The sequence below is a fragment of the Acartia tonsa genome, chromosome 11 (assembly GCF_053477335.1).
Source record: "Acartia tonsa isolate MP-2025a chromosome 11, ASM5347733v1, whole genome shotgun sequence".
NCBI lineage: Eukaryota > Metazoa > Arthropoda > Copepoda > Calanoida > Acartiidae > Acartia > Acartia tonsa.
In genome coordinates this window covers 1,266,571-1,285,049 of record NC_137270.1, presented here as the reverse complement: position 1 = coordinate 1,285,049, position 18,479 = coordinate 1,266,571, and the positions used below count along the sequence as shown (strand labels likewise).

Below are 18,479 nucleotides of genomic sequence, written 5' to 3'. Positions count from 1 at the left end.
TGAAGATTTTAAATCAGAGAGACATTGGGCTGTTTATTACACTAGTTCCCAAAGTATTATAATAACGTTTTCTTCTTCGTTGGATTAACAACTTTGGGGACTCATTTGAATTTTAAATGGATGGTTCAAACTTTTGAACCACTAATTGTAATCTAAAAAAAGATGTAATTTTGTGCTTCTTCATCAATTTATCGGCTATTGACTTATCCCTTTAGATCCCTGTATTTAAATACTTGTTTAGGCTTTTCATTGACGTCATTAAAGCGATTCTTATAATCTCTGAAATTACGTCAATTTGTTATCATTTATATACAAATAATGTTATTTCTCGTATTAATTTGAATCCGGTGGATAGGAACCGGTTCTCATCCATACGAAAAAACTATGTCTAGCATTATCGTATTTTATCCAGCTTTCTACGAATATAAAAATGTACAATCATAAGATTAAAACCAGTTTTTTTAGACCCGAGGTGCCGAAGTTTTAATCTTATAATTGTACATTCTATATCCGCGGAAAGCCGTTTATAATACGATGCGAGAAATAACTATTCCAGTATGGCTTCGAAACCGATTATTATCCGCTGAATGAGAACCCGTTCTCAGTCATACTGAAAAGTTATGTATAGTATTGTATTAGGGACGTGAAAGTCATATTAGTTTAATCTTATAATTTTTCATTTTAATATCCGCGGAAGACTGACTATAACACAATGCGATAAATAACTCTTCTAAAGATAGGACAATTGCCGATTAATAATTTCTTCCTCCGTAGAGTTGTAAGTGAGAAATTCTGCCATTGATAACTGGCAAACAAGGGTTGTATATCAAACCTAGTGAATCCAAAAACCCTATATCTACTATAGTAACACACAATTTAGGTTTAATATTAAAACAATTGTTAGGGAGGGGGGTGAGCGTACATAAAGACACATAGACATCCTGTTGCTTTAATATAGATGGTATTTAAATAATTTCATATACTTTTATGTTTGTTAATCTCTGAAAAAAATACCGTTTTTATCCTCCTTATCTCTACAATGTTTTTGTTCAACCCTAAACTTTAATAATCCAGGGAGTTAAAGGGATAAGACAATGGCCCATAAATTCATGTAGCAGCACCAATGATGATACACAAAATTACCCCTTCTGTAGTTGACAATGAGCGGTTGAAACATTTGGACACTTAATAAATAAACCAACCTAAGCTAATAAAATAAGAAATGAGATTTTGGGGACTAGTGTAATAAACAGCCTAATGTCCCCTCCCTCCCTGATTTTAACAATCTTTATCAAAAAGTAAACATACAGGCTTTAAATTCTTCTTAAAACTATATCATTAAGCAGTGTACTAGTTCAGGGATCTAAAAGTATAAGACAATGACCGATAAATTGATGTTCATCCTAAACTATGATACACAAAATTATCCCTTCTAAAGATTACAATTATTAGTTGAAACTTTAATAAAAGTCCCCAAAGTTGTTGAGCTAACGAATAAGAAATATTTATCATAAAACTTTGGGGATTGTTTATTTTTGGTAATATTGTATTGACATAATTGTATGAGATTTTTTTATGTGCGTGATTGTGGTCATTCTTTATTTCTTTCTTTAGAGGGTGTTCCCGCATTTATGCTAAAACTAGAATTATTTGAATGGTTTATGACAAATAAGAGGGGTTTTCCAAGTTTATAAATTACCTACTAACTTTTTAAATCATGTAAAGCAACATATATGATACTAGCTACTAGCCCCTAGCCTCAGGGGTAGGGCAAAGGAGCTAGAAAAATAGCTTAAAACTATCTTAAACCTTTAATATGAAAATTAAATAGCCCAAAACCATCCCTGAACCCATTTTAAGCTTATCTAAAAAAAATAGAGAACCCTATCAGTTCAGTAGTTATTGCGATATTAAGCTTCAGAAAAAAACCTTACTACTTTATATTATAGGATATTACCGAAGTATCTGATTGTATGTATGTTTAGCAAGATCTCTTAAACGGCTAGGCCTATCATACAATAATTCAGCCACTAGTTTAAGACTTTTAAAACCAAGATAAATGTCAAAGGCTTCAAGAAAAACATTTTAGGATCGTATCTTTTAATTTTTGCTTCACGGTTGAGTACTTTTTTTACCCCACCACACGTTTTTTACTGACCCTTTCCCATTCTCTCTCTTTCTCTTTATTTCTGTCTATCTCTCTTTCTTTCTCTCTCTATATCTCTCTCTATATATATCTCTCTCTCTTTCTCTCTTTTTTCTGTCTTTCTTTCGTCCTGTGGTTTAAATCCTTGACCTTCAAAAAGATTTAATTTTTAAAAACCTCTGTACATCTATGTATAATACGTCGTCAGGGAGCTAAAGTGATAAGACAATGATAAATTGATGTTCATCCCTAATGATGATACACAAAATTAGCTCGTCTGTAGATTATAATAAGTGGTTAAAATGTTTGAACACTTGACTTAATGAAACAACCAATCAAAATTACTCAATCCCTCACAAATGTTAAGCCAAAATTAAACTACTAGATTGCTGGATTTTTTCTTAAATTACATAAAATTTATTACTATATTGAAGAAAACACATAAAATAAACATAAAAGTTTTCAATAAATATATTGTATAATTTAGAAATTGTTTTTACATAAATGTTTAAAAAAAGAAAAATATATATTTTATCTTATAGTTTTAGGTATATTTTTGCTCAAAAAAAAGCCCGATAAATTGATGTACATCCTCAATGATTATACACAAAATTACCCTTTCTGTAGATTACAACTAGTAGTTAAAACATTTGGACACTCAACTTATTGAACCAAAAAATAAATAAAAGTCCCTAAAGTTGTTAAGCCAACAAATAAGAAAAGTTATTATAAAACTTTGGGTACCAGTGTAATAAACAGCCAAATGTCCCCTCTCTCCCCCTGCATCAAATCACTACGAAAATTTCCATGGCAATTTTATACGGCAATTGTAACAAAGCAAAAGTAAAAATTTTCCATGATTTTGAATTTGTAACTTAGTAGCATCCACGAAATCAGGGATTAGTCAAAAGTAAATTAATTAATGCATATCCCCAATGATAATACACAAAATAACACCTTCTGTAGATTACAATTAGTGGTTGATACGTTTGAATTCTAAACTTAATGAAACAACCAACTAAATTCAATAAAAGTCCCTAAAGTTATTCAGCCAATAAAAGGAAACGTTGTTATAAAACTTTGGGGACTAATATAATAATACAGAGATAAGTCAATGGGTGACAAATTAAACTTCACCCAAAATTTTCCTTGGAAGATGTTACATATTAACGGAAGAGAGAGACATGTAGATTTACTGACTGCCATGGTCCTTTCCCTCGCTCCATGGTTGGTAGCCAATCCCTAATTAGGGGGGGGGGGACTTGTAATTTAACCTTACCTCCATTTGCATACAGAAAATAGATAGATGAAAATACCAGGGATCTAAAGGGATAAGACAATGGCTGATAAATTGATGTACATCCCTAATGATGACACACAAATTATACATTCTTGTAGATTACAATTAGTGGTTTAAACTTTTAGACGCTTTATTAATGAACCAACGAATCAAATTCGATGAAGGTCCCATAAGTTGTTAAGATAACGACTGAAAAAATGTTATAAACTATTGTAATTAACAGGCCAATATCCTCTTCCTCCCTAGATAATTAGTACTAGTAGTAAATAATAAAAAAATAGAAATATTAATTAACTTAAGTTTTAATTTTTTAAATTGAAATCAATTTGTGATGTCTTAATAAAATTTATATTTTGTTTGTGAGTTAACCTCTAATAGAGGTAAATCGAAGGATTTCACTAACCCTTAAACCGATATGGTTCTCCTTTACAGTAAAGCTTCTTATTCTTATAGATCCATGGATGCTTTTAAACTATTTTTGAGGAGGATACCTTTATACTCCCCAATTTTTAAAATTACATTCAACTTGTAAATGGGGGGGGGGTGACTTTTCCCCCTCCAACATTAAGTACTCCTAGGGCATAAAAAAGATTAAAAATGAAATTAGCAGATAGGCAGATAGGTGAATAACACTTACATAATCCTATAATATAAAGTAGTAAGGTGTTTTTGTTTGTAGCGAATGATCTCGCTAACCACTGAACCGATACGGTTCCCATTTACAGTGTAGCATCACATAGGTCATGGAAAGGTTTATAGCTATTTTTAGGAAGGGTACCACCACCCCAACCGCCCCTCTACTTTTTTTTAACTAAAAAAGGGAGGATGGATCGAATTCAAGACATCATAACCTCAAGTAACCCTAGAGGCCTCTAGGGGCGTAACCGCTAGTATGGAATAAACCAGAAATAACTTTAAACAAGGACAATTGTTATCATAACAAAATAAAATATAATAATAAAACTTTTAACTTGTCTCATAAGCTTACCTTCTTCGGGTATTAGATTCTAGGCGTTGAGTTTATAAGTGGCAAAAAACCATCTAATATTTGAAGCTTTCCTTTATAATTCTGTTTCGAAGATCTTTTTGCATCAGGACGTAATGCCACATACAATCATAGAGAAGTTGAGCTTATATAATAAACAAGATCCTTCGATGTTTAGATATAGTAGCTCCCCCCCCCCCCCCGCCCAATAAGAAAGGTTATTGGCCTATATATAATATATTCACTAATGTCAAATAATTAGCTATTATATATAATATACATAGACTCATGTGGGACTTTGGAAGCAGGGAGGGAGGGGACATTGGGCTGTTTATTACACTAGTCCTCAAAGGTTGGCTGATTACCTGCAGTGTCCAAATGTTTCAACAACTAATTTTTATCTACGGAAGAAGTTATTATGTTTGTCATCATTTGGAATGTACATCATTTTATCGGTCATTGTCTTATCCCTTTAGATCCCTGCTTTGGAAGGCCTATTTAATATTTCCTCATTCATACTACAAGTACAACATCATAGGGGCGCCAGCCCCCCCCCCCCCCCTCCCTCTCCTTAACTAAAATATTTAGACCCGTCCCTGTGACGTTTATTTCACGTAGAAACGTCATCCCCATTTTTTTCCCACCTAAATTCTCCAAAATTTTCACTATGAACATTGGCCCTCTCAGTTTATTTAGCGCCATTTCTCCTCCTATTTATTTTTTTTTTCTCCCACATCCTTTAGCCCCCCCACTAGCAGCAGCTCAGCTGCTATTTGAGGTAGGGAGATGGATGGGAAACAAGGAGTGTTGGATGATATGGGGGGAGAAAGGGATGAGGAGCACGTAATAGTTGAAGGCCTGGTGTTCAAGGTCAAACTCTTACTTGTGTGTGTGTGTGTGTGTCAGAAAGGCGCACAGGCCGCCTTCTGTGTTGTGCGCGTTCTGGGGTGCCGCATGTCATTCTAAATACACAAAAGGGGTTGTGTTGTTTATCTCAATTGGGGATGTTCATTAAATTTCCTTACATCATTGGCTTAACCCATAAGATCCCAAAATTTTTTCTTATTTGCATTTAAATCATGAATTAGTCCTATAATGACTTATCAGTAGGGATCAAAAGGGATAAGACAATGGCCTATATATTATTATTGATGTACATCTACAATGATGATACAAAATTACACCTTCTGTAGATTAGAATTAGTAATTTAAATGGTTGGACACTTAAGTTACTAAACCAACAATTCAAAATTTACTGAAGTTTCCAAAGTTGTTAAGCCAACAAATAGGAAAAAGTTATTATAAAATTTTGTGGACTAGTGTAATAAACAGCCCATTGTCCCCTCTCTTTCTGCGCAAGTCAGCTCAAATAAAGCTCAAGGATTTTTATTTTTACTTAACCTCTAATATATAGAATTTTTCAAATTATGTTCTATTTTGATTCTTTATAGCTTTGATATCATTATATTCTAATAACTAAGATTATAAATATGGTTACTTCTAGAACCTTATATCTACGTAATCAATATGGTATTATAGCTGTTTTATGTTGATATCATAACAGCAGAAAAATTATGAAATGTATCATTTTAAATTTTTCAAAATTTATCAAATATTTTTTATTCATTCAAATATTAAGAATTTAGATATTTTAAACTTTTTAGTTTTCAAATATTTAGTTTATTTTTAGTTTTCTGGTGTTTAGTTTTCAATTAAATTTTTGTAAATAAGTTTTTTTTAACCAATTTCTTAAATAATTTTCAAAATAAACGTAGCAAATTTGATGAAAATTTGTATATTACTTAGATTTTAACTGAATAGGACGTGAAATGCGCGCAGCTGGCGCCTCTGGCGCGCTCTATTTGCCCCCCTCCCCCTCCAACTCTCTCTCCCCGTTACGTGAATGTTACGCTCCGTGACTGTCTCTCTTGTACAGGTGTCCGCAAGAAATAGTAAAAAAAATATAATTTTAAACAGCAAATTAATTTATTTGATAATCCTAATATTTCATATATTCAAAATTGAAAAAAATTGGTATTTTAAAAGAAAAAAGATATATCTCAACAAAAAATAAATTTGGCTTAAAATTTTAGCAGGATTGTTAGAACGTGCCTCTGTGTCTGTATAGAGTTAGAATATATGTATACCAATCCTTAGGAGAATACAGTTAGACCTTAGACTCCTAGCTAATATTACTTAGCTGAAACTTTAAAACATTCCATTTTACTAACAATGAAAAATTCAAAAAGTGAAACATAAAAATTAAAATTTGTGATATAAAAATATTGAAATTAAGTGCTAAAATTATATAAAAATAAATGTGAAAAAGTATTATTTCAAGAATTAAATGACAATTAAAAGCAATTAAGAGTGTGGCTTAAATAGGCCTTAAACCCAACCCATTACAAACAAAAGATTGCTTTTTATACATATAAATATCAGGCCTTTAATAAAAGATGTAACGGAGAGTTTTTAAATTTATACAATTAAGTAAGTATTTTTTATTTAAAATTCCTGTTTTAAATAATGGTTTTGTCCATAATAAGCGAAGAAATTAAATTGTATTATTATATCTTTATTATTTAAAGTAGTAAGATTTTTTGACTGTAGCAAAGGATCTCACTAACCACTGAACCGATAAGGTCCTCCTTTATAATGATCCTACCAGGATGAGTTTAGGCTATTTTATTCTTATGACAGTTTTGGTATGGTTTTAGGCTATTTTCTGTCCTATCGTTATTCCTACAATTATAGAGCCTCTAGATGCTAGGGGCGCAGCCGATAGTATCAATTAAAATGATAGGGAGATTACATTAACTAAGACAGACAAGCAAACAAGATCTAATAATAGAGCAGCTTCGCTCCTAGTAACAATTTAATTCAGAGTTAATTTTTATGATGTCATTTATTTTGTTTTATAGCGTAGCATCTCGATATAATTAAGTCCTAAAATTGTAATACGTCATGTAATTAGCTTTTAAAGCCTCGCTTTTTATGGATGTTTTCATCCTTGTTTTAATGAAAAATTACAATGAAAATTTTTTGCCTTTTCAATGTATGGAAGTTTTTTGTTATTTGGGTAATCAAATTGTGATAATAAGGTAATTATTAATGTCATCCAGAACATAGAATAGTTATTTATCGCATTATTCTATAGACAGCTTCCCGCGGATATTAAAGTGAAAAATTTAAAAAGTAGGTTTAGTTTAGTTAGCCCCGAGTTAACAAAACTTAATTTTATGATTTTTATTTTAATCACCGTGGAAAATTGTCTAAAGGATGCTATACATGATTGTTCAGTATGGCTGATAACCGGTTATAATCAAGCAGATATTAATCTGTTTCGAAGCCATACTGGAAATTTAATTGTTAGGCAATTGGGCTATTTATTACTCTAGTCCCTAAAGGCTAATAATATCGTTTTCTAATTCTTTGGCTCAACAAATGTGGAGACTGTTTTTAAATTGGATTAAGTTTACTAAGTTGAGTGTCCAAGCGTTTTAACCACTAACTATTATCTACATAAGGGGAAATTTTGTGTGTTATCATTTGGGATGTACATCAATCTATCGGTCATTGTCTTATCCCTGTAGATCCCTAGTATTTTATATTGCACCATTGCTAGAAATATATGAAAATACACTTACTATGTTCATTTTATTGCAACATAAATTGCATATATTTCAATAAATTAGCGAAAATATATTACTCATACATTATAAATAACTAGCGGCTTCGCCCCTAGAAGCCTCTAGGGACACCTGAGAATTGAGGAATGCCAAAACATATTTCTTAATTTTTTGTATTTTTTTTTGGGGGGGGGGGGGATTTTTTCTAGGGGTGATTGCTCTTGGGAGGGTCATTGTACCCTCCCCCAAAACAGTTATAAAACTTCCCGGGACCTATGAGAAGCTACCCTGTTAAGGAGAACTCGATCGGTTCAGCAGTTAGCGAGAATCTTGTTTGAAGTTAAAGATCTCGGAAATTGCTTGTTAGAATGGATTGTTCTTTTCATGGAAGCTTATCAATGTCTTAGGGTGGTTTAAGGCTATTTTCCCTACCCTCTCACTCCTCTAGTGGGAAGAAAGAAGTCACCAGCTATAAAAATACTAAAATTTCTTCTATTTTCGTGCACCATTTATTACTGCTTAAATGGTAATTGGTTCCGATACATTAATACATTAAATTATACTTTCATTTTTATTAATCGAATAACATTAGATTTTTCAGGGATCTAAAGGGATAAGACAATGGCTGGTAAATTGATGAATCAACCAATCAAAATTTACCAAAGCTCCCAAAATTTTTAAGCCAATGAATAAGAAAGTGTTATTTTTACACTTTGGGGACTAGTGTAATAAACAGCCCATTGTCCCCCCTCTCACTCTGACTTTTGATAATTTTAAACTTGTTATTATAAGAAACTTAAGTTGTGTAAAAATAGTTTTAAAGGTCTATTTACTGTATAATCATTCTATTTTAAAGTCTAAAAATACGAAAATGTATAAAGTTAATTCTCAAATTAAATAGGTAGAAAACTATACTTAAATATACAATAAAAGTTATTTGTCGCATTGTATTATAGACAGCTTTCCGCGGATATCAAAATGAATAATCAAAAGATTAAAACTAGTTTTAATTTTATTTTAATATTTGTGGAAAATTGACTGTAATACAATGCTATATATGATTGTTCAGTTTTGCTGAGAACCGGTTCTAATCCACTTGATATTAATCGGTTTCGAAGCCATACTGGAAATATATTTCTTGTTTATTGACAGTTTTAAAAATTCCAAAACTGCCTTTTTTTGGTAAATTCCTGTAAAAGAAATGTCCTATTTACTTGAAACCTTACCTACACTTTTTAATAAAAATTACAAAACCTTGAAATAATGACCTAAATATTAAAATTCTTTGTTTTCAAAGTAAATTATAATTGCAAAAAATTTGTCGCCGCCTAGCCATTAAAACTTTTGAGAATCGGTGCTTCTCTATAATTCTACTTTTTATCTAGTCTGTATGTATTTTATATCAGGTATCTAGAGATCAATCTAAAGACAATGCCCTATCAATTAATATACATCACTAGTGCTGATACACAATTTCCTTCTTCTTTGGATTCTAATTAGTGGTTGAAACGTTTGGACACTAAACTTAAAAAATCAAACTAAAAGGCCCAAAAGTTGTTAACTTTATAACTTTGGGCCTAGTGTAATAAACAGCTCATTTTCTTTATATTTTAAAGATATGTTACTTTGGATTGTATTATCCTGTTTTCTTTTTGATTCTTTATGTAAAATATATTGAAAATGAAAGCATTAATACCAAGGAGGGAGGGGACAATGGGCTATTTATAACACTAGCCCCCAAAGTTTTATAATCTTCTTTTTCGTTAGCTTATTAGATTTGGGAACTTTAATTGAATTTTGATCGATTGGTTCATTAAGTTCAGTGCCTAACGTTTCAACCACGAATTGTAATCTACTTAAGGGGTAATTTTAAATATCATCATTGGGGTCGTACATCAATTTATCGGCCATTGTCTTATCCCTGGAAAGCCCTACTGTACAGTTGTGTAGTTAGCAAGACAAAGAGAAGTAGTAAAGAAAGGATTTTATTTAGGCCATTTAGGCAACCTTCACTTTATCTATCTATCTATCTTTTTATCTATCTATCTATTTGCTAACTTATTTTTCTATCTATCTATCCAACAAACTAAATACCCATCTATAAAGCTATATTTTCATCTATCTATTTAACAAATTTATTTCTAGATATATCTACATACAAGTTTCAAGTATGGCTTCCAAACTGATTAATATCCGCTGGATTAGAACCGGTTCTCAGCCATACTGAAAAATAATGCATAGCGTCAAATTACAGACAATTTTCCACGAATCTTAAAATATAAATCATACAATAAAACCAGTTTTATTAGCCAGGGCTTTCGGCCCATTGGAGGTTACAAAACTAGACTTAATTTTTAGAATTTTAAATTTTAATATCTACGAAAAGCTGTCTTTAATACTTTTAAAAGCTATTGATCCATCTCAACCCAAGACTACTTTATCAAACTAACATCTTTGTACAGGCCATATATATATTTCAATAACTAAGGTTATCATTCTCAATCGTCCTCTTGTAGAAGTGAATCAAGCAATATTAGCTTGGTCGTTTACGATGCGATAAATAACTATAATAGGTGAATGAATGTTTATTTGACAAAAAAAGTAGCAAAAAATGTTCCAAATTCTTATAATTCTTCACATTCTGTCAAAATAACTTGAAAAAGTAAATAAAACAAAAAAGGGTTAAGTTCAGATTTTTACAAGAGAAGCTTTACTATTTTTTTCTTCTATACTTTCTGGTAATAATCATAGAGTTGCTATGCTTGCTGGATTGTACCTAAATTTCACAGGAATGAGCAAGTCGATTTTGAAACTTATATGACAATTTTAACATCCCAAACTAACGACTAGAACTAATCAGGAATCTAAAGGGATAAGACAATGGCCGATAAATTGATGTATATCCCCAAAATGATACACAAACTTACAAATTCTGTAGATTGAAATTAATGGTTGAAACGTTTGAACACTTAACTTAGTGAACAAACCAATAAAAATTCTCCCTAATGTTGTGAATCCAACGAATAAGAAAACGATATTATAAAACTTTGGGGACTAGTGTAATAAACAGTCCATTGTGCTCTCTCTCTCTGTATAAATTTTTAAACACAACTACCAATTGAAATCCTATCAAGCATAAAATTTGAGTTGAAAATTAAAAGTTAAGCTGACATAAAATTATTATGTTAGATAAATAATTCTCCAATCCTATAGTAATTTAGTTATTCAAATTTTTATTATAAATTATTACTTTGTGTGTGTTAAAATTTGAAAATAGTTATTTCTCGCATTGTATTATAAACAGCTTTCCGCGGATATAGAATGTACAATTATAAGATTAAAACCAGTGTTTTTAGCCCCGAGGTGCCGAAGTGCCGAGGTGACATAATTTTTTTTCGTGTAGATGAGAACCGGTTCCTATCCACCGGATTCGAATGAATACGAGAAAATACTTTATCTCATTCATTAAAAAACTTAAAACCCTTAAGGGGTACTTTTATTAAATCTTCAGTGATTCGTCAAAACTAGCAGTGTCCAAACTTTTCAATGTACAGAAGGGGTTGTGTTGTTTATCACAATGTGGGATGTTCATCAATTTATCGTCCATTGTCTTATCCCATAAGATATCTAGAAGTTTTTTTTTCTCATTTGCAGTAAATGATGATTTAGCCCTAAAATGACTCATTACTCAAATACAATTTGGGAACTATACTTGAAACTGAAATTTTGTACATTTTATTTACATTAAAATTGTAGTTGATCATTAAATCACATTACCTATTAATGTAATTTTAAATAGCAGCTACATTTATTTGAACGTCCGTCTGTCACTCCGTCAGGGCTTGTTACATGTAAATATGATTCTTAATACATAATACCTATGTAATTATGCAAAATTAAGCTGATAAGAAATTATTATGAAATGAGGAAAAGAGTTTAAATTTGCAATTAAAACTTTTAATTTAGTCCTTACTGCTGTTACTAATTTGATTTTAAATAGCCTAAAAGCATAGTATAGCCAGTAGGCATATTCCTCAAAAAGTAGATAAATTTAAATTCAGCTGTTTGCAGGATCTTAAGCTTCATACGGACGGACTTACAGACGGACGAACAGACATCATTCTACATTGTATTTTAGGTCGTTTAAGTAATTAACTTAGGTTGCGTGATATATAATTCTATAAATATTAAATAAAACTAAACTTATTTTCAACAATAAAAGTTTTTATTCAAATTAATCTGTAGCAAAAAAGTATAATTATTTGATGAGGGGTATTAAAACTCAGGGATCTAAAGGGGTAAGAAAATGGCCGATAAAATGATATACATCCCCAATGATGATTAAAAATTTTACCCCTTTTGTAAATTAAAATGTTTGAACTGAACAATCAACTAAATGATCGAACCAATCATAATTCACTAAAGTCCCCAAAATATTAAACCAACGAATCAGAAAACTTTATTATAAAACTTAGGGGACTAGTGTAATAAACAGCCCATTTTCCACTCTCTCTCTGATAAAACTATAAACATTTTCAAACAAACAAAAAAATATTTAAGTTGGATCATTAAAAATTCTCAAAAGTTCTTTAGCGTTGACGTTGCTATTTTTCAGGGAGGAAGGGGACAATTGGCTGTATATTACACTAGTCCCCAAGGTCTCATAATAATGTTTTCTTATTCATTGGCTTAACAATTTTAGTAAACTTTGATTGTTAATTCATTTAGTTGAGTTTCCAAACGTCTCAACCACTTATTGTAATCTGCAGAAGGGTTTATTTTGTGTATATAATTGGGGAGTTTATCAATGTATAGGTCTTTGTCTTATCCCTTTAGATCCCTGCTATTTTTACGTATAATTTTGAGATATAATCTATTTTTAAATTTACATCATTCAATTTATTTCAAAGAAGTATAATTTAAAGTTATTTTAATTAGAGAATTTCTAGATGATCTTTAAGGTTTGGCCCATCACTTTTAATTTTCTAGGAATTAAATTTGCCTGTGTTTTTACATTTGGTTCATTTTTAATTAAAAATAGTTTGCATTGATTTATTTCAGGGATCTAAAGGGATAAGACAATGGCCCATAAATTGATGTACATCCCAAATGATACTACAAATTACCCCTGTAGATTACAATTAGTGGTTCAAACGTTTGGACACATAACATTAGGAACTAACTAATCAAAATTCAATAAAAGTCCTCAAAGTTGTTAAGCTAACGAATAAGAAAACGTTATTGTAAAACTTTTGGGACTAGTGTAATAAACAGCCCAATGTCCCCTCCCTCTCAATTTTAATTTCTTTGCTTTTCTGTAATTAAGTAGATTTTTTATCAGATTTGTATAAACATAGATTTTGCTAGCAAAAAATTTCAACGATTTTAGTTGTTACGTCATTTCTACACTCAAAGCAGCCAACAGTATTTTTATAATCTGGCAAAAATTTAGTGGAATTTTAGAGATAATAACTGCCGCCCTTTTCTATCATGTTACTAAAAATGACAACAATTCATAATTTATAAACTTTTGTGGAGCCTAAATTAAAAAGTTACTAAAAAGAGAAATTTTGTTGTTTTTAAGGAATACTATTAGCCACAAAATTTTAACAAAAAACTTTTTTGTTTTTCATTCTATATTTTGTTTAATTAACAGTTCGTAATTGCTTGAAAATTTCATTTTAATTTATTTAAATTTAAGATATTTGTTATATCAAGTAGTCCAAATAAATAACTTTTTGGCAGTTTTAGTCAAGAGAGAAAGGGGTCACTGGGCTTTTTATTACACTAGTCCCCAAAGTTTTATAATAAAGTTTGCTTATTCGTTGGCTTAAAACCTTTGGGGATTTTAGTGAATTTTTATAGGTTCATTCATTAAGTTGGGTGTCCAAAGTTTCAACCGCTGATTTTAATCTTTAGAAGGAGTGAATTGTGTATCATAATTGGGAATATACATCAATTTATTGACCATGGTCTTATCCCTTTAGATCCATTCAATGAATCCTTGAATTTTAATACAGTAGCCTCTTTACTAAAAGCATAGAATAATTTTTCCCTAATATCCAGAATATGTAAAAATTATTGAGAAAAAAAACGTATTAATCAATTGAATGTAAAAATTGTATGACGAAAAACTACGCAACTTTACATACAATTACAACACATGAATACTCAGGGATCTAAAGGGATAAGACAATTGCCAATAAATTGATGTACATCCCCAATGATGATACACAAAATTACCCGTTCTGTAGATTACAATTAAGGTATGAAAAGATTATACACTCAATGAAATAAACCAACCAATCAAAATTATTTTTTGCTTTAATGTTGTAATACTTGTTATTTGAAATTTTCTACAAAATTTTTAATATTTCTTAATTAATATCTGCATAATTTAATAAAATGATTACTACATAATTTTTATGTCAAAACTTTTGTTCCAAAGTTGAAAGGTTTTATATAATAATTATTCAATATCAACTTAATATTTGTTATATAATTAATCACAAAATACTGTCAAAAAGCAAACGCAATCAAAAAATTTACTTATTGTGTTTTTGGAAAAAAATGAAGCTCTATATAGTGCCAATAAAATGACGTAATACATTACAAAGGACCAATGATAGGCCAATACACAGACTAAATTACCCATGGCAGGCCAGTATACGTTTTAAATGACCAATGATAGGGCGATATGCCGCCATTTTTGTAGGCACCATAATAAACTTTTAAAGAATTTGAATAGAACCAATAATAAGCTTACCTTGAATTAACTTTAAGCTGTTTGTAAGATCTTAGAGGACATGAATGCATGAAATTCATAATATGGAATTAATGTTTTTTTTTCTTTTATTTCAGATTTGAACCCTGAAGAACTAATCCAAGAAGATCTAAAAACAAAAGCAGCCCTGAAGCTGCTATATAATCAATTCGGCTGACTAAAGTTAAAAAAAAAAAAGCAGCTATAAAGTTACAAATAAAACAGCTACATAGTTATACCCAACAGCTAAATAAAAACGGCTGTTGGGAAAATCTAAAAAAGTTCGCGGATTTTTAAATTTATTTTCGCGCGTAAATTTTTGGCTCGAAAATGGGCAAATCTGTGCTACACTCTGTGATGCGCCACCACAGCTGTCACCCAGCTGTGACAGCTGGCAAGAGCAGCGAGAGAAAGAAGCTGCTGAAGATGTGCGTCAGAAAGCTGCAGAGCATCGAGGACCCCGAGACTTTCTTGTGCAGGTAGTGTTAATGAATCATTTTAAAAATCAGGGATCTAAAGGGATAAGACAATGGCCGATAAATTGATATACATCCCCAATGATGATACACAAAATTACTTCTTCTGTAGATTGCATTTAGTGGTTGAAACGTTTGGACACTCAACTTAATATACCAACCAATTAAAATTCTTTCAAAGTCCCCAAAGTTATTAAGGCAACGAATAAGAAAACGTTATTGTAAAACTTTGGGGACTACTACTAGTGTAAAAAAAAACAGCCCATTGTTCCCTCTCTCTAGCTCTGAGAAAAGCTATGATTTTATCTTCAAAATTCAAGTATAAATTCTAATAAATAGAACATTTTATTTTTATGAAAAATTTAATTCAACCTTTTTTCAGATCTGTTCTGATAAACAACACGATGAAAACGCTGCGCACCCTGCAGAGAGAGGCCAAGCTGAGGAAGGAGGCACTGCGTAGGAGGGCTCTCATGCAGCACCAGCTTAACAGCAAGGATGAGGACAATGATTCAGGTGACCAGATAGATAGATAGATAGGAAGGAGGCACTGCGTAGGAGGGCTCTCATGCAGCACCAGCTTAACAGCAAGGATGAGGACAATGATTCAGGTGGCCAGATAGATAGATAGATAGCTATATTGATAGATAGGAAGGAGGCACTGCGTAGGAGGGCTCTAATACAGCACCAGCTCAATAACAAGGACGAGGATAATGATTCAGGTTGTGCAAAAAATGTATACATTTTTAAAATTCCAATTCCGCGGCTTGTATTTAAAGTAGAAAAATATTATGCATACCGTTAGAATAGTCATATGCTCTATTTTTTGAAGATATAAGCAACATTCCTGTGCTACTTATAGTTAAGGAGCTATGCGGTAAAATGTTACAACTTATTTAAAACTTTCCAACCTTTTTCTCACATTTTTCAATATAGCTCCTGAACTACAAATAGCACAAAAATAATACTTATATTTTCAAAAAAACGAGTTTAAGTAATTCTAACGGTATGCATAACATTTGTCTGCTATTAATACAAGCTTTGCAATTTGAATTTAAAAAGTGTGCGCATATTTTGTACAACGTTTAAATCCATAGATCTTCAAAAATAAGATCTTTGAAAACCCGGTTTTTAAGGAATGATTTGTTGAAATAATCTTTTTTGATAACTTGTATGTTCCAGAACATGAAATGCTTTATATAATTGATTTATTTTCTATTCATAAAGACAATTCTCTTGAAACACCCTGTAGATAGATAGATAAAGAATCAAATAATAATAAAAATAACATTTATTTAGACTCGGGCAACTATGAGGACCACCACAGTGACAATCATTATGAGAACAACTATGACAACTCGGAAGACGACATTATGACAGAGCCAGAACCAGTTAAACCATCTTCCCGCCATTTTTTTGAGGAGGGGGAAGAGGATCAGGAGGGAGAGGGAGACGCGCAAGAGGAGGACAGAGAGGCATTTTCTAACTCTGAAGAAGAGAATGATAATTCCTATGCTGATGAGGCAATGTGTCACGACATGGAGGAAAAGGTTGATCAAATAAACTCTACCGCCGACTCTCTGAAGGATGCTATTCACAGTGATTGTGATGACTTGCTTAGCAACATGAACATGCCTTCACTGCCTGGTATAACCCCCGAAGATCTTGCTCCTCTATCACCTTCAGTTGCTCAAAATGGTCCAGTGGTTGTTGTGGCAGCTTCAGCCGTGGCAGCCGCCTGCCAGGCAACAGCCGCGTACACCCTGCTGCCAGCAAAGCCGAGGAGTTACGGTAGCTGTTCAGCTGGAAGTCTGGAACAGTCTCCCCTATTATCTTCGAATTCGTCCTTGTCTTCAGGTAAATTATTGATATTATTTGGGATCTAAAGGGATAAGACAATCATTGCGAAATTAATGAACATCCCCAAAAATGATAAACAAAATTAACCCTTCAAAAACCTTGGGGACTAGTGTAATAAACAGCTTAATGTCTATATCCGAAATAAATGTCTTTTTTACTATTCATTAATCTAAGTTTTCATATATTAGTCTTTTAATCATTATCCATGCATCTGTTAATTGAAACACTGTAATTTCCTACATATAATTTTAATAATTTCAGGCTGGCTGGACTCAGATTCTCTGGAATGGGGCCACCAACTGCAACAGCCCTCTCCAAGTGCCTCAACCCCCACAACAACTCCCCCCAACAACCAATACTCATCTGACCACCGCCAACAACAACTACCTTACGCCAGCAAATCATCTGTACCGCCTGTACCTGTCCAAGAGATCAACAATAGCGCCGCAGCAACTAGAGCCGCAATTCTGTCCATAACTGAAGATGCTTCTACTGAGCAAGAATATGTTGATGAGTCGAGCACCTCAACAAGCAGCAGCAGTAGCAGTAGTGACAGTGAGGAGGATTGGGGGGGAGCTGCCGCTGGCGCAGAAGAATCTGAGAATGGTACCTGGATGAAAAATACACTTGCTGGTGGTGGGGGACAACAGACTCCTGTTGAAGGTAGTATTAAATGATAGATAGATAATAAGATTATTACACAAGTCCCCAAGTTTTATAATAATGTTTTCTTATTTGTTGGCTTAACAACTTTAGGGACTTTTTATGAAATTTTGATTGGATTGTACATCAATTTATCAGCCATTGTCTTATCCCTTTAGATCCCTGGGGATAGATAATAAAACAGACAGTTTTATAATTGACATTATAATGCAGCTAAGGATGAAAAGATATACTATTATATAAAGTCATACAAATTTTTTTTGTCTGAAGCTTAAGATCTCAATAACTACTGAACCTATTCGGTTCTTTATTTTTGATAAGCTTCACTCAAGTAGGTCTCGGGATGGTTTCAGGGGATTTTAAAATATTTTCTCGTATTCATTTGAATCCGGTGGATAGGAACCGGTTCTCATGAATACGAAAAAACTATGTCTAGCATCGTATTATATCCAGTTTTCTACGAATATAGAAATGTACAATCATAAGATTAAAACTAGTTTTTTTAGCCGGTGCCTTCGGCACCACGGGGCTAAAAAAACTAGTTTTAATCTTATAATTGTACATTCTATATCCGCGGAAAGCCGTTTATAATACGATACGAGAAATAACTATTAAAGTCTTAGGATGGTTTTAGGCTTTTTTTCTGTACCCTTCTTT

The 18,479-nt window shown here is 32.0% G+C and overlaps 2 protein-coding genes across 4 annotated transcripts in view; one reads left to right on the top strand and one right to left on the bottom strand.

The window, feature by feature from the left end:
* LOC145332434 (uncharacterized) overlaps positions 1 to 10,602 on the bottom strand; it is a 444,908-nt gene extending 434,306 nt beyond the window's left edge. The window contains exon 1 of the mRNA XM_080177429.1: positions 10,570 to 10,602. The gene's annotated coding sequence lies outside the window, so the exon portion shown is untranslated. The remainder of the gene's footprint in view (positions 1 to 10,569) is intronic.
* LOC145332913 (uncharacterized) overlaps positions 1 to 18,479 on the top strand; it is a 55,318-nt gene that overhangs the window by 32,859 nt on the left and 3,980 nt on the right. The window contains exons 1-5 of one of the 3 annotated variants that reach the window (XM_080178020.1): positions 6,525 to 6,921; positions 14,922 to 15,302; positions 15,682 to 15,815; positions 16,599 to 17,156; positions 17,421 to 17,822. In XM_080178020.1, the coding sequence (XP_080034146.1) occupies positions 15,154 to 15,302; positions 15,682 to 15,815; positions 16,599 to 17,156; positions 17,421 to 17,822 (1,243 nt within the window). In that variant the 5' untranslated portion in view covers positions 6,525 to 6,921; positions 14,922 to 15,153. The other 2 variants (XM_080178019.1, XM_080178021.1) reach the window with 2 other exon arrangements.